General features: G+C 42.4%; 1 protein-coding gene across 1 annotated transcript in view; it reads right to left on the minus strand.

The window, feature by feature from the left end:
• Positions 1-3,001: 3,001 nt before the first annotated feature.
• MAP2K1 (mitogen-activated protein kinase kinase 1) overlaps positions 3,002-16,701 on the minus strand; it is a 208,079-nt gene continuing 194,379 nt past the window's right edge. The window contains exons 7-11 of the mRNA XM_085644619.1: positions 14,077-14,284; positions 12,919-12,983; positions 11,024-11,085; positions 8,925-8,970; positions 3,002-5,935 (exon numbers count right to left, since the gene is read on the minus strand). Coding sequence (XP_085500745.1) covers positions 5,822-5,935; positions 8,925-8,970; positions 11,024-11,085; positions 12,919-12,983; positions 14,077-14,284 — 495 coding nt within the window. The 3' untranslated portion in view covers positions 3,002-5,821. The remainder of the gene's footprint in view (positions 5,936-8,924; positions 8,971-11,023; positions 11,086-12,918; positions 12,984-14,076; positions 14,285-16,701) is intronic.

Genomic DNA, 16,701 nt, shown 5'->3' on the forward strand with positions numbered 1-16,701 from the left:
TTGTAGTCAAAGCTGTCAAGCGCATTACTACATAGGATATGATTAACTTTTTGTCTGATAACTCCATGTGAGAAGGGATACCAGGGTCTATCATAACTGACAATGGTGTCCAGTTCACTTTGGATAAGATGAGGAAGTTTCTAAAAAATGTATCCATTCTACTCCTCAAAACTGTCCTGTGTTGTCCAAAGGCCAACAGGATGTCTATTCTACACCTCAAAACTGGCTTGTATTGTCCAAAGGCCAACAGGATGGTGGAAAGGGTAAATCGCATGTTAAAGGACTGCGTCCAAGCAGCTCAGGTTTGCAGGGTTCCTGTTGATATTGCTGTCAAGAAGTTGTTGTGGTCATCTCAGACTGCCCCTAATTCGGTTACTGGTGTCCCGCCGTTCCTACTGCTAAAATGTAGACTTCCCAGTACTAAAATGTTTCCTAATTGGATGGGTGGCGGAGAAACAAGATGGGTGCATTGTGACAGTGTGGATGAGTGCATCAAGAGTCACCAAACTGACTATAAAAAGGAGGTACAACAGCAAACACAGAGTCAAAGATGGCAATGTAATGGTGGGTGAATGGGTTGTGGTTAAATCCCGACGCTAGGGGTGGAGCAGTTAGTACGTTTTCAAAACCTCTCAGAATAACAAAAGTTAGTACCAATGTGGTGACTTGAGGATGGAAGGGTGTGGAGCATGAACAAAATTTCGAAGTGCAGAGTCTCCACTGTGGGTTGTCCAGCTGGTGCTGTACTCCCTTTGTCCACTTCAAAACTACAACCAGAGTCCTCCCTTAAGACTTGTCAACACCTTGTCCCTGCATGGTACAATGATTATGCTTTTCAGTAATTCATAATAGGCGGGAGATGTGTTGTAGTTTCTTGTTATTTAACCTGTACAAATTAACATCTGCTTTATTGTAAAGTCTAACTGCACTGTAGCTGACACTTGTCATCCAATTATTTTTTGCATAGTGTATTGGTCTATTCCCCTTCTCCCCCTGCATTCTAACGTATGTGGAACATCCTTATTGATTGTCCTGGCTGCTCCACAGTTTTTACAGTTGGAGGCTGACTGTTGAGGCTGTGTCAGGAGGAGATTAAACCTTCTTTCTCCACTCAATAAATCATGAGTTTCTTCTTTTCTTCAACAAGGCATACAAGTTTTGGCTTTCAACAAACCAAACAAGAAAAGAGAGCTGAGAGACTACACTATTTGTAGAAGCTTGCTCTAGAAATGAAAAGTAACATACCCAACCAATACAATCCCCCAACCCCAGGAACATCAAGCTATATTATGACTGTCATAACCAAATGATCCAAAAACACTAACTACCGTCACTCAACACTATACACAAAACCAGCCCATTTCCATTGTGTATAATGTTCCCAAAACAAAAACCTACTCCTTCAACAAGCATGCTTATGCCCATTGTGACCCAGGTCACAGAGCCCTGTAAACCATGCCACACTGCAAACCTCACTGGATGCTTCTACCACACGAACATCACACTCCCAATGCTCACATATAATATCGATAACAATGCCTTCACACCAAGTAACATAAACTTCAAATATTAGGCAAGTGGCCTTCCATTAGGACTTTGGAATAACCTACTTTGCAGACTACAAAGAGTGACTAAAAGGTGTAGCCATTTGTTAATCCACCTATTCCATGGACACCATGCATTATTTTTACGGGTTCTCCCATCTAATAAAGAAGCCTGCCAAAACATCATGATTCACCCATCATGCTGTCCGTAAAGAGGGACCAGATTTCTTTAACATAACACCAACCCAAATTCTAACTTTGTCCAGTAACCGTCAGTCTCATTTTGGTATGTGGATTTAACAAACATAATGTTAACTTGTAAAGCGCATGCTCACCCTATGTTTATCTTGTCGCTGAATAGCAGATGTTTTTGGTTACCTAACTTATTTTATAGACCTCAATATTTAAGGTTAAGTGGATCCACTGAGATTTGAACATGTAACCATGATTTCAAACACAGATCCCTAAAGTAGATGCATTAGTCAACTGAGCCACCTGAACCGGTCATGGTTGATATTTTATGTTCTGACCAAAGTTTAAGAAACATCCAGGATCAGTAAGATTGCAGTCACAAAGAAGACACAAAAAAAGGATCAGAAGGGGCAAAAGGTTTGCAATAGTAGCAAAAAACCTTGAACACAGAATCTGAGCGCCAAAAAGGAAATGGCAACCCTCAAAAAGAACAAACTAACACCAATGACGGGTATGACACTACCAGACTATATTAACGTTTTAAAGACCCACAACAAAGGTATAATTACAGCACACTTTACACAAGAATAATTATCCAAACCCTGATCAAAATACAAAAGCCTTCCATCCGGAAAGCCTGTAATCCAATCCAGCATTGTGTAAACACGTCAAGCACTTCTCTAACAAAACAAACATCGACCAGAGAACATCCACCAATATGGCCACCATGATGCCATCTTCCTCAACAAGCCATTCTCCCACCACACAACCATCCTTTCTCTAGGCAACTTTTACCTCCATCCGATAAGTTAATTGCCCACCAGAAAGCCTGGTCTCCCTCTTACCTATATCACCCCCTAATATTCAGCCAGCTTAATCCTTCCTTCCTACCTCCAACTGACTGCCTACATTTATATAGAGGCACTACCCTCAGGAGTCCCTTCTGTGCCCCTCGTACATACAACAAATGTTCTTGCCATCAATTCAAAGCTGTCCACATGAAGGCCATTTTAAAGCAATCTTTACTCAACCAATTCAGACAACCACAGACAACATTCTGTACGAGAGAGCGACAGAGAGAGAGAGAGAGAGAGAAGGAGATAGAAGGAGATAGAAGGAGAGAGAGAGAGAGAACGAGAACGAGCGAGAGAGAGACACACACACACAGCTGGATAGAGAGAGAGAGACAGATTTTTATACAAGTCTACTAACCTGGTTAGAAAATCCTCACCATTTTTTTTTTTTTTAAGTACACTCTTTCAACATTTTGGTAATACATTTATTAGAATACATGATTTAGTTTTAGACATTACTTAGCTGATAGGCTTTTCTTCCTTTCTACACATTTTACAATATATTCTTACAACAAACTTATGGAAGGAAGGAAGGCAATGAGACAGACATATTGCGGTTTGATCCTGTGGAGCACCGTAAGAAAAGTACTGAAAACTATATTTAAAATGCATGCAGTCACAAAAAATGGAAATGCACTATACATCACTTTATACCTCATTGAATTATTTTAAAAATATCAAAACAAAATTGAGAAAGCAGCAGTGTAGAAGGCCGAATGCCTGGCAGTGTTTGGGGTATTTTAAAAAAGCTCGGACCCCTTGCACCTTATGCCATGATGCAGTTTTGGGGTTGCAGTTAGGGTCCTATTTTAAGACTCATAGTGTAAGTGGGCCAATCTTTGCAGAGTCAGACTATGAATGGCCCGTGGGGTAACCAAATGAGATATCTAAGGCTCTCTACATTCCTAAATCAGTACACCACCGAGCAAAACAATGATAACACATTAATTAAATAAAATTCCAAAGGTTTGTGGTCCATGTTACAAGAATGACCAGTCTGGCGTACTCCATTAGAAAGACCTGCACCTAACTAGGGGTTTGTGGCAGGAAGGCAGACACCCTTTGAGGGGGTCTAGGCATATGATTGATCCTGCTCCAACTAACGGCCTCACAACTGTACAAACCTGAGACTTATTTTAGGCATCTCAGTTGATGCTTCTATGAAACACCTTGAAGGAGAAAATGTAGACATTTGAGTTCTGTAAAGTGGAATTGTAAGGCAGTCCAGGTATGAAAGGTGTCATTCTCAACCATGGACCTTGGAATTATAGCCATTGACCATTGGTTTGCAAAGGACTTTGAGACCCCGACAAGAGGAGGAAAGCACTATAGAAATGTTGCAATACAGTACAAGACAAAACAAATGTATTCATTCACTTAAGCTGGATAACACTCACCAGTCTCAGAATGAGAAAGTACATACTGGTTTGAGCTGCATTTTTTGAAAACTACATATGAGTTTGGATAGGAGTGCTCACAAGATATTTAAAGAAATCGTAACCATCCTCTCTCCCGTTACCCTCTATCTCTTTCTTCTTAAATGGCAAAACAAAGTTTTCACTGCTAAATGAAAGTTGCTACCCAAGAATCCATCACTCAGCCCAACCAGAGCTGACCTATACAGACCCAAGATTGAGAAAGTGCATGTTTGATGCCAGATGTGAATACTTTCCGATGTGTGAGTGCACTGATGACTCCATGTGCAAGTGCTTGGATGGCTTCAAGTGTGAATGCCCGGGTTGCTCCATGTGTGAGTGCTTGATTTCTCTTAGCCTGAGCATTTAGAGGATGTCAGGTGCAAGTGCTTGGGTGGCTCCTGGCGCGAGTGCTTGCATGGCTTATTGTGAGAGTAGTGCTTGGGTGGCTCCTAGAGTAAGTGCTGGGAATCAACTAGACTAGTACTGAGTGGCCATAGCATGAAGAGACTGGTTTGATAATGATAAACAGCACTGACCAATAACCTGCAGAGGTAAGAGGATGCTTAACTGAAGTTCTCACTTTGTCCTGCAGCTTACCGAACCAACATCTTGCTAAACCTCAGATTGTCCCAAAACAGATAAACTTAATCTACTAGAATGTTCAAAATCTTGGAATCCTTGAAAACACAGGTCTTTGGACCTTCATGAACCTGAAGCCTTTCTAAACTGGAACCTGGGGCCTAATTTATCCTGGAAATTCTGGAACATTCCCTAACTCAGGACTTCTCTGCATCTAAGGCTTCTTTGAAATTGGGATCTTCATGAACCAAGTAGCATCTTAAAAGGGTTAACGCCAGGGAACTGGTGGGGGAAAGGGGAGGGTGTAGGAGATGTGGGATTTGAGGATCTTCCTGATCCTTCAATCTAAGCCTGTTTTCTCCCAGAAAGCTACCTGAACCTGAAAGCTTCCCGAACCCAGGTTCTTCAAAATGGGGGATCTTCGTAAATTGTTTATCTTATGAACCTTCGACCTTTCAAAGCATGAGAGGTACTTGGAATTGTATCTAAACCTGAAATGTTCCATAATATGCAGGCTTCCTAAAAACAGGTTCTCCCAGAAACCTGGTGCCTCCTGAACCTGGGACCTTTCTGAACGGGGCATGGAGATACAACTGCAAAGCCTCTCAGAAGGATTCTTCAGAGCTGAAAGTTCACTTTGCAGCGGCACATGAACACATGTCCAACCAAAACTCAAGAGAACCATCTCGGTCTCCCACAAAATATAACACATCATTGAGAAAGACACTTTTAGAACAAGCCACTCAAACATTCTCAGTGGCATTTAGGAGACAGGTTAAGCACAACACTACAAGGCCTGTCAGCAGTACGTAAAATATGCACCCCCAGGTAGTAGGAATATGAGGATATATTCCATGAACTTCACAAATGGGGGAGCATTGCACTTAAAACGTACTGAGAGCAAGTATGGCTTCTCTGGAAGTTAGTGGCGATTCCCCTTGATCAGCCAGAGGTATAAGCTGTGAGCCAACCATGGTTGCCAAATACATTTACAATGGCATCCTCGACCGTCGATTACTATATCAATCAATGAAAATTTATGAGCTCTACAAATGATCAAAACCAGTAAGGATTTGGCACATGCTGTAGCAGAACTCCTTCCTTTGAGATGGGAAGAAAAAAATAGGAAACACTTAACAGTTCACACTAGTAGAAAACTGACATAGGTGGCACTTTGTTAGCTGCAGGTATGCAGCCCCCGACAGCTGCCCTTGCACTTCTCCATCCCATGCTTTCAGTGGCTGGCAGCATGTGTTGGGGTACTTGGTTGGCGTAGGCCTATGGTTGAGCACAGCCAGCCTGCAAAATCCACTTCCTCCATTTCGGATTCCTTGATGAAGTTGTGCACCTGTGCGATGTGAAAGAAAGAGGAACAGTTCAAAGAAAAGCGTTATAGTACTAGCATGGGCTAAATAGCTTATGGAAAAATCAGCAAACCAAGACCAACAGGCCAGTCATTTCCTCCAGCACCCTAGCCGGGCTAGCGCCTACCATAGTTAGAGGTGTCTGCCAGCCCTATAGAGACCTCTCTGCCTTCAGTGGAGCCATCAACACCACAGCTCCTCTGAATGCGCTGAACGTTTGGTGAGTGGCCACCAGGCTTCAGGGGGGGAATTAGTAAACCTTTTAATTTCCCAAAAACAACCCCCCCAAAGTGGGACTTTGTTTGTCAAAGACAAAAAAAACTTTTGATTTTCTCCCAGGGTGTGGGAGGCTCATTTTAATTTCTTCGGGACCGCCAGGGTTTCCCTGGTGGTCCTGAACAGAAAAAACAGATTGGCGGATGGTCTGATGTTCCTACACTGACAATCTTAACTCCAATGAGGGCACCTCAAATAGAAACATGATGGTCACCTCGACTGGCACTAAAACAGGAGGAACAAGGTACTCCAACACATTTGTGGTTGTTAGTCCTGGTTTACTCTTTCAAGATGAAAGATGACTAGTATGGGCGAGTGTACACCTAGGAACAAGATAAGAAAACTGAAGTCAAAATTGCCATACCATACATCTCTGCCAGGCTGAAAATAAATATTTGCATATTTGGCCTGTCTACCAAGGGGCCACATAAGATCTATTTGCCTCGATCCTTCAATATTTCTTCATTGATCCAGCTTTTCCTCTTAAAGTTTGAGCAATGTTGCTCTGCTCAGAGGGCCATTAAATACATTAAATACTACTTGGCCATTTCTCGTTACGGCCCATGTGTGCCAACGAGTGGCCTTTCTTATGAAGGAAAAGAGCTGGATCAAGGAGCAATCTGGAAAATGAACTTGTCAAACCTTCATCCTCCTGCTTTTCTTATCTGCTAATGAACAGTAAATAGCACAAAGTAACTTCCAGATATCATTGCCCCATTACCTTGATGAGTCCTGCCTCAAACCTATGTGGAATGATCAAAGCAAAGACACGTGGAGTCGAGTTTCCTTTCTAGAGCTCCCGCTTTCCAATGCCCATAAGGGAAGGCAGATATTTGGTCCAATGAAGAGACCTTTGTTAACGTCACTTGAATGGTGCCACCAAAGGAAAGTATTCCTGCTATAGAGCCGACAGTCTCATCTTGTGCTCTCCAAGGAGAAAATCGCACAAACCTGCTCCTGAGAGTTTGGAAACAAAAGTAAGTCCTCCCTGGTGCAGGCGTGAGCTTTTTGGTGTCAACAGTAGCGCAATTAGAGTACTTAGGAACTGGATTGGCAATCTTGCCAATCCTGAATGAATACAAAGAGAAGATTGCTGGTCAGGCCTTAGCATGACTCAGAGGAGTGGTCAATGTCAGTCACATTATGGTACCTAAAGAGAAAAGGCTCTGCCAATGCTTCTCTCCTTTCACAGGAAGGGGAATGCAACAAGATTAGAAATGACAAAAACAAAATTTCGTTAAAAAAAAAAAAAGCAACCCACAGGATTTTTGGGGAGGAAAGACTCACGAAAAGTGAAGACTTTCACTCCAGTGCGAACATACCAGAATTTCCTGCGGAAGCAACCAGAAAACTGTCCCGGTCTTGGTATACAGATTGCATCTGAACAGAACCTTTAGACCTTCAGGCACTTTAGCACTCCTGTACCCAAGTCAGAGAGTAGGAACCTCACAAGAGTCAACCCCTCTGAAGATTCTCTGTGGGCATTGACTTGGCTGACCAAACCTTTCAGTTTTATAATTTCGTCATTTTTCAGACTCCCCTCCTGACACCAATCGTTTCCAGAAAGATGCATCCCTCATGTAGCATTTGTAAATGCCCTGCCTCGTGTGCTGTAAGGTTGCACAGTTGTTTCTAGAAACAGATTATTTCCATAGGTTCCATATTATTTCTTCTTTCATTGTAAAGTTTACACTTACACACAAAATAGAAGTTTGTCATCTTAGTACTTAGTCAGGAGGGTCGCCAGGTCTCTATGGGCTCCTCTTCAATGTTTATTTCCGAACCTGTCTCTGATCCACTCGGTCAGTGCCCCCCCACACCCCTTCTATGCAAACAACATGACAGACTGGGAACCCATCGACATCATCCTCACATGGATGGCGTATAGCTGGCTCAAATTTAAGCAAAACAAACTTATCCATGTAAAGTCATCCATCCTGTCTTCCTCTGCAAACGTTCTACTGACCCATAAACCCATCTCAAAAATAGGAATCCTTTTTAAACTCTTTGTCTCTGGGAATCAGCACTGTTTGTAAAATCCTTTTTTTCCATCACCATATGCTTCTCTGTTAGATCCTGCACAATATCCATAGACTCACAAAAGGCAACATTTTCCATACCGTAATGGGTTGTCGATCAGGCAATGCCAGTGTGTTAAACTCATGGGAAGTTTGCTAAATACAACTTATGTCTTCAAATGATTCAAAACACAGCTGTTTCTCTGACCTGAAATTTAGTAGAGACCGGATGTCTGCTGCCATGTCTCCCTCTACTGCCAGAAGAGGTCAAATCAAAAAATGTAGCTCTTCTTAAATACTTCTTCAGTACCATTTCAGCTAGTTACAATCAAAAGACTTGCAGTCTCAGATCTACAAGCACTCAGAGGTCAATATGAGTGGGTGAAAAGCAGTTTACTCATTGTATTAAAGCACACACTAGTTATACAAAGGAGGATGGAGTAACTACTTTCAGCACGGGCCCCGTGAAGTAAAATGGTTCTGGTGAGCCTATCTACATTTAGAAGAAAAAACAACCTAACAATTCAAATTCTCATTAAGGAGCAACATGCAACAGAAAACAAAGCAGCACTAAGAATTGTTTTACTTAGCTGTTGAGATTTAGATGGCTACATCCACGCACTGATACTAGCCAATCTACACAAATCACTCACACTGTACTTATACATACGTCACTTACCATTAGCTGTTTTAGGTCGGCTCGATCAGCTGGGTTTTTTACCAAACTGAAACGATATAAAGCAGGAGGTTTTATGGGCACCATGTATATGACAGGGCTTTCATATGACATTGGAGAACTCCTATTTATTTCAAATGATTTGCAGAGTACTGTAATGTTGCCTTTGCAACCTCTTCAGACTGTTATCCCACTATGAGCATAGGGCATAGGTAAGGGTTCTGTTGGAGACCCAGTGGGTTCTCAAACTGGTGGGGTCCATTCAAACAGAATGCAACAAAAAAAAGTCATGCTTTCACTAAGCAGAAAGAAGCAGTGCGAAACCTCATTTCTAAGTCCTATTTCCCTACTCCTCTCAGGGATTTTCTTAGACTGGATGAAAATTGCTCATAGGATTGTTTGCACACGCCAGCACTGGTGACAAATCTGCAGTTGCGGTCTTATGTGTATTACTGTATCTGAAAGGGTTTTTCATAGGGCAATGGAGTTACTCTCATGGCTACTACTGCATCTAACTAGAACCTCATGGGTCAAAGAAGTTACTCTAATGGGCAGTACAGTATCTGACAGAACCTTCGCATGTCACTCAAGTTTGCTCTAATGGTAATTACTGTATCCAAAAGACCTTTGCAGGCCAATGAAGTTACTCTAATGGGCATTAATCTTTCAGACTTGCCTTAGTCAGCCAACTACTGAGTTCTAATGTGGATTACTGTATTGGACAGAATCTTCATAGGTTGAAGGAACCATTTATGGGTCAATAAAGTTACTCTAATGGGCATTACAGTAAGTGACCTGACCTTCAAGATCAATAGTTATTCTAATGGGGATTGCTGTGTTTGACAGCATTTTCATAGGACAATACTCTTATGGGCATTACTGAACTTGGCAACATATTCATAGGCCAAAGTTACTCCAGTGAGCATTAATGTATCTGATATGACCTTTTTGTGTCAATGTGGGCACTCTAATGGACACTAGTGCACACAATAGGAGCTTAAAGCATCAATGGTAGCGCTCCAAATAGAGATGTGTCAAGGAATGGGCAAAGTGAACAACTTCCCAGGCACCCCACCTTCTGAGGAGCCCCATGGTAAAATAAATGAGATAGTCACAAGACTCTCTGTTTTCCTCTCTTCCGCTCGCTCTCTTCTGTCTCTTTCTCCACCTCTTTCTGCACAAATCTAACTTGCTACAGTGATCCCTTAGCCACTACCTTTCTACCTACCACTATTCTGTCCCTCACTTATCTCTTGCTCTAATATCGCTCTCTCCCTACATTGCAAACACCCTCTACCGCTCTTCCTCCCTCTAACATACTCTTACCTCTCTGCTGTCTTCCATGCCACTTTCTGCCTCTCCCCTCTCTAGCTTCCTCACCTTCTTCTATCTGATCTCTCTACTTCTATATTGTTGTATCTCATCTCTCGCTACCTCGCAAATCAGTAAACCACCACCTTCCTCTCTACCTCTCTCCCCATCTCGTTATCTCTATTTTCTCAAACACACCCCGCATTAGTGCTTAATTTAGCTGAAAATGGGCAACAAATTTAAAGCTGCTCCAAGATATATACCTGCCCAGGACCCCAGAAATCCTTAACATGACACTGCCAAACGGCCTTACTGTATCCAACAGAAACTGCCCTAGTGCAATGGAAGACTTAAAATGGGTATAAATATATGTATTGTACAGGATATATCGAGGATGTCAATGCAGGGGTTCCAATAGGTTTTACTAAATATATGACAAACCCTACGTTCAAGTGATGAGCTCCCATGGGTATTATAGTATTGAACAGGACCGTCAAAGAGGGGTGTGAAAGATCAGAGATGTATTGCTCTATCTGACAGACTGGACATTTGTGGGGTCCATGGAGATACAGAAAAGGGGATTCTGCGTCTTTAACAGACCCATCTCAGTTTAACAGGATTGATCTCGACTGAGCAGTACTGTTTTAGACAGGAACAATATGAAGTTAGTGGAGGAACTCTCACAGACATTTCTCTATCTAGCAAGACCTTTGTTGGGTGGTTAGCGATATACCTACAGAACTTGTTAAACAGCATATCAACTATATTCAAAGGTAAACATTGAAACTTACCAGCTATTCACAAAGTCTTGAAATTCTGGACCAAATATTCCACTGGGCAATTTGGGAGGAGGCTGGAAATAGAAACAAATATGATCACTTACATCAACAGAAAAGGTAATGGTGATAACGAATACAGCACTCCCAACGCCACCCTTTCCTCGTGCAGTAATTCCTCGACTGCTTAGGGTAGGATCAAAATCGGTAAGAGCCACGAATACATAGAATCAGAGGCATATCTGCTCACATCAATTTGAAAATGAGTCTTGTGGAGGAAGACACGGGTAACAGGAAGGTTGCAGTAGTTTCCACAGGTTTCCCTTTCCAAAATGCACTTACTAAAACTGCACATGCAACCGAAATTGAAATGTGATCTCTACAACATTTATTGGCAGAGATGACATGGTAAATGTATAGCTCTCATACAGATGGGGTAATAACATCCATTTTAGAGACCAAGTATTAGGGATTATCCTATTGTGAAGATTTGGTGAATTATTAAATTTTAAAAGAAATATGGGGTGAAACAAAGGGAGCATCTGCAGACGAGAGGGCTTATTTCCCACATATTCATTAGGGCATTTTAATAATAAGCAATTCAACCTCACATATAGTTTTGAAAGACACAGCTAGCCTGACCATATTCCAAACTATGTCATAGAAATTGCACACAGATCTATGTACCTTTGCTACCAAGAGATAACTTGTACAGAAATTCTAATGATTGGTAATTTTTACTTGCGAGTGCCTGCTGTTTCTTGAGTGCCTGACATTGGGATCAGGTCTCCATGTCTGGCCATGCCTTCTCCTACAGACTTCATCCACCAGCGATGAAGCATAGGAGTTGGACATTTCGCAAATTTAGTCACTCCATTACATTTGCCTTTTCTTTATTTCTATTTCAACAGCTTCTCTTTAATTGTAAAAGATCCAAGAGTTACAAATTATAGCCTAAAATCTGGTTATTGGCAATTTTAAGGGAAACGTCAATAAAATAGAGATTTAGTTCAAATAAAAGACACAGAAAATATTTGATCTTAGTGCTAAGGGAGGCCATTCAGTGTTCGTGCATTTTTTTTTAAAGGACAAATGAGACTGCGGCAAAATATGTATTTTCTATTTCCAAAAGATTGTCTGCCCCTGCAAAGGTGGTATCCCGGTCCATTGAGAAATGAAAAAAAAGTGGGATAAATTATAACAGTAGGGGTAACCAGGTGCGGCCTATCACAAGTCAAATAAGCCTTTGGCGCTAACAAAAAAACAGACATAAATCTGGTGATTTTGAACCGCTGTGTGCCAGGTAAGCAAAGTCAACAGAGGTACAAAAAAACAAAAACACAAACACACACACACACACACACGCACGGTCCCCGGTCCCCCCCCCCCCCCCCCGCCCCTTGGATATATTTAGAAACTGGACTACTGCAGTTAAGGGACTGTGCACAATTCACCCCTAGAAACAGTATTGGATGAGGAAGATAAAAGTTCTACGGCCTTGGTTTGCTGATTTGGGGTTTTTGTCCCAGAAAGTAATGTTGTTAATGGAGGTATGACCATGTCCACAATATGCCTTTTTAGGGAGAGGAGGCACAAAAACAGGTAAACATTTAACCAATATAATTTTGTCCGATTAAACGGATAGATATACAAGCTGTGCTTCATGAGCCCAGAAAGTTAAATATGAACAGATACAAAAATGGAAGACCTTTGGGTTGGGGAAGGCGCTGTCGTTGCTGACAGTCGCTTGTTGACTGTGCTCGTATGGTTGAATGGTCTGCCCCTGGAGCTACCTCTACTGCTCTAATAAAAAGCCCAGAAAAGACTCTCCTGTTTGGCGGTGTCACCCCTCAATTTATTAGTACTTCAACATATAGGAAAATGACAAAATAACACCACCAGGGACAAACCTCGTTTACAATGTAATCCAGGAGTTCAAAGATGGCCATCGGTGCTCGGCTGTCAGGTCCAAAGGCTGTTGGTAAAGAAGGGTAGAAATGATCAATAATCATAAACTTTCTGACTGTGAGAGATGCTGATGTCTGTACAATTGTTGAAAAAACCCTGATAACTGAGGTTAGCCTGTTTAAGCATGCATAGTTCTCACTAGGAAACAGCACTTAGACAAAAGTGATAAGCCCAAGGTCACAACATTTGCTCAAGCACGTAACAAACCAAGGGCCAGATGTACGACTCTTTTTTGCGCTTGCAAACGGGAGATCGGCCCATTTCAAACCGCAAAAAAGGGTAACGGAATGTCCAAGGGACCACTGCCTGCCCTTAAAAAAATGAAACAATGCATCTCGTTTTCCTTTAAGGAAAACAAGATGCATTTTAAAAAAAAAACTTCTTTATTGAAAAAGCAGTCACAGACATGGTGGTCTGCTGACACCAGCAGGCCACTATCCCTGTGAGTGCCGGCCATTCCCAACGGGGTCGCAAATTGCGCTTGCCTCATGACTATTGATGAGGCATACAATTTGCGACCCCATTGGGAATCGCAAACAGCGTTTGAGACACTGTTGTACATTGCATTTTACGAGTCACAAATTGCAAGCTTCGTACATCTGGCCCCAAATCTAGTAGTTCTAAAAGCAACATACACAGATGAGTAGAAAGGTAAACCTAGACAGTCAATCTAAACCGCAGCCCTGCAATAATTATTCCATAACTAACATTCTCCTCTACCAGGATCAATTGCATGTAGTTACAAGTAAGAAGGGGCCAGTCACATTCTGTTCCCTAAAATAAGATTAGTGGATGATGACTTAGGGGCTGGTGGCTAAGCTGTTGATGTAGAACAACGAAACGGGGTTTTAGGCTCGACCTCTCCACTGACTAAATTGTGTTATCCTTGCAAAGTCACCTTTTCATCCTGGGCCTCAGTCCTCTTATCTGCCAACACACTTGGAGCACTCTGAAAAAGGTAAACACTCAGTAGGAAGAGCTACAAGAAAAGCTGAACATTTACATTGAATTCATCCATGTATTCTCAGCAGCGCAGCGACGCCCTCGCTGGTACTGACTGGTACTATGTAGAAAGAAAACATATCGAAATAAGCACTTACAGCTGGGAGGACGGCCTGGAGGGCGCGGCCTGGTCGAGGCCTCTGTATGTGCAGTGTCTGCATTGGCTGATGCTCCGAATAGCATCTCCAGCTCTCGGGCATCGGGAGGTGGGATAGGATACCGACCAATGGCCATCTCTACTAACGACAGACCCATGCTCCAGATGTCAGACTGCACCGAGTAATGTGTGCCCTGCAGGCGCTCTGGCTGGAATAAAGAAATACGAGGAGTCATTAAGGCAGAAAACTGTTGTGGCAGAGTGCACCTTTCAGAAAACGTTATGTCATTTTATGTAGGTTTCGTCTAAAGTATTTAAGGAAACCCTGCGAATGCATCCAAGTGCTATAAAAAGGAGGGGGAAAAGTAAAGGAAGGTCCACGGCAAAGGGAGGAAGTGATGGAGGAACCATGGGAACTGAAAGAACATACCCAAGACACACTACAGCAACTGGCGAAGCAGTACATAATGTGCAGCATTTAGTAAGGCTATGGAGGAGGGAACACCTCCCCTTTAGCACCGAATCTGCATTATAGATTTCAAAATATCAGTTAGGTGCCAGCCCATCAGAGGCCATGTGAGACCACTTTGCAGAAATGTTAGTAGTCGCCATCCTACCTCTCTCTTGCTCTGGGTCAAAGTCTAAGGCTGATAGATAAGTAAGTGCCTGTCTCCAGAAATGGGTGCCTGTGCCCACTAAATGCAACAATAAGCACAATTTAAGCACTGTCCACACCAACCTACTAAATATAACCAAAAATGCACAGTTAGAGGAGTCAAATCCCCTAGAAGATAGGACCTTAGCACCCTTTCCCGGAAAAGCATTCTCGCTTATGAAAATAACAATCTCCCAGGTGTTCTGGGGTGGAGGGATCTTAAGGACAACTGGGATTGGGACCTAGAGGGCCTCTCTGATGAGGAACAGGGCAAGCTGTTGGAGGGGCCAAGGGAAGTAGCAAACAGAGCTGGTTTAAGGCTGATACAGTTCAATGTACGCCGTTTATTACACAAGGGCATAGTTGTTTACATTTGGACGAGCTGCAACTAACGATTGCCTTCTGGGATTTGGTCAAGTGTTTATGTTTCTGCACACTATTTGGGATTGCTTGGGCGCCCAGGAAAACTGGGAGCAGGTAATAAACTGCCTGTCGCGGCTCCCCTCCAGTCAGCTGACCCCAGCAAACAAACTTTGTATACTGTATATATGGAGGAAAGAGTATGCAATACTAATGACTGTTCTGTATCCTGGGCATGAGAGGTATAACACAGCAAGATTACGGCGGTCACCCTTACTTCCCTTGTTTGAACACGTGTGCAACAACACAGACTGGACTAGTGTATGGGTGTCGAATGATAACTCTATGGGTGCAAGACGGCATTTGTAAGCTTGATCAAATATGGGGAACATGGGAGACCTATTGAGGCTACTCCTGAGTGCTCCAGTACATAGGAGGGGACATCGACATCCCCTGGAAAAAGTGTCCTTTGCAAGTGGCTGCATCAGCCTATACACTCTGGGTGAACACTGGTTTAGCAACTCGCTGCTGTATGCTGTTAGAAGCAGTGGTATAGCTGAGACACAACTGCAGTTATAACACCTTTAATGCCTTTTACAATGTACCGTTTGAATTTCTTTGTTATGAAAGACAGTAAAAAAAATCTTTAAAAATAAATGAGGTAAATCTCAGTGTAACCACAGGTCAGATACCTGAACTATCCCTCAGGCGACAATGATCCATCAACACAGAACAAGTGCGATCATCACCAGGTCTGCTCGATCTCCTTTAAATTTGGCACCATCCCTGCGTATAGAGCCTGAGGCAGCCAGAAAATATATTGAAAACTTAAACATTTATGATATAAGTTGAATTGCATTGTTACTTAAAGTTCAACTAACGCCACAAGTTATCGTGGCACTAAACTAACAACAGTAGGAAAGATATGAAGCTAATCCATAAAATAGATGGATTTTAACAGCCATCATAAACCTAGAAAGGTCCTCTATTTTGAACAGGTCAAGACAGAGTATTTTTCAAATCGATGAAGCAACAAAAGAAAGGAAACGTCCCCCTCTATCCACCAACCAACCTTTTCTAAGTAGGGTGGATGACACAACGAGGGAAGATCCAAAATGAACGGCTGGCTTAGACATGGAAGCAAACACATAAGCAGCATGTGGCCCTTTTCACAATAGGCTCTGTGGGCAACGCGTAGAGCCGTCTAATGGATCGCTCTAGAACCTGACGACCAGTGCAGCTTACATGGAGCCTCAGAGAACATATCAACTTTCCTGAAATGTCTGACAAATCACACTGCCATATTCTGAATTGCTTGAACCTTGTAAGCAGCTGATTCAGGAAGGTCAACAAAGCAAGTACTGGCATAGTTCAATCGAGAAATGATAGCATTAACAACAGTTTTCAAGTGGCAAAGAATAAAATGGTTTTTCCTCAAGACGATTCTCATTTAAAGGCAAAAGGAGGACACTACTGCAACAGCAGGATGAGGAAGGTTGAAACAGCATCATTGTAATCTTATCAAACCTCATTCTATACAGTCACTGGGGCAGTGTCAGTGCCCAAACCAGGCCTTTAACCCATCTGACATGTTTAGAAAAACCAGTGTCA

This window comes from Triturus cristatus, chromosome 3_1 (genome assembly GCF_964204655.1).
Source record: "Triturus cristatus chromosome 3_1, aTriCri1.1, whole genome shotgun sequence".
In the NCBI taxonomy this organism is placed as follows: domain Eukaryota; kingdom Metazoa; phylum Chordata; class Amphibia; order Caudata; family Salamandridae; genus Triturus; species Triturus cristatus.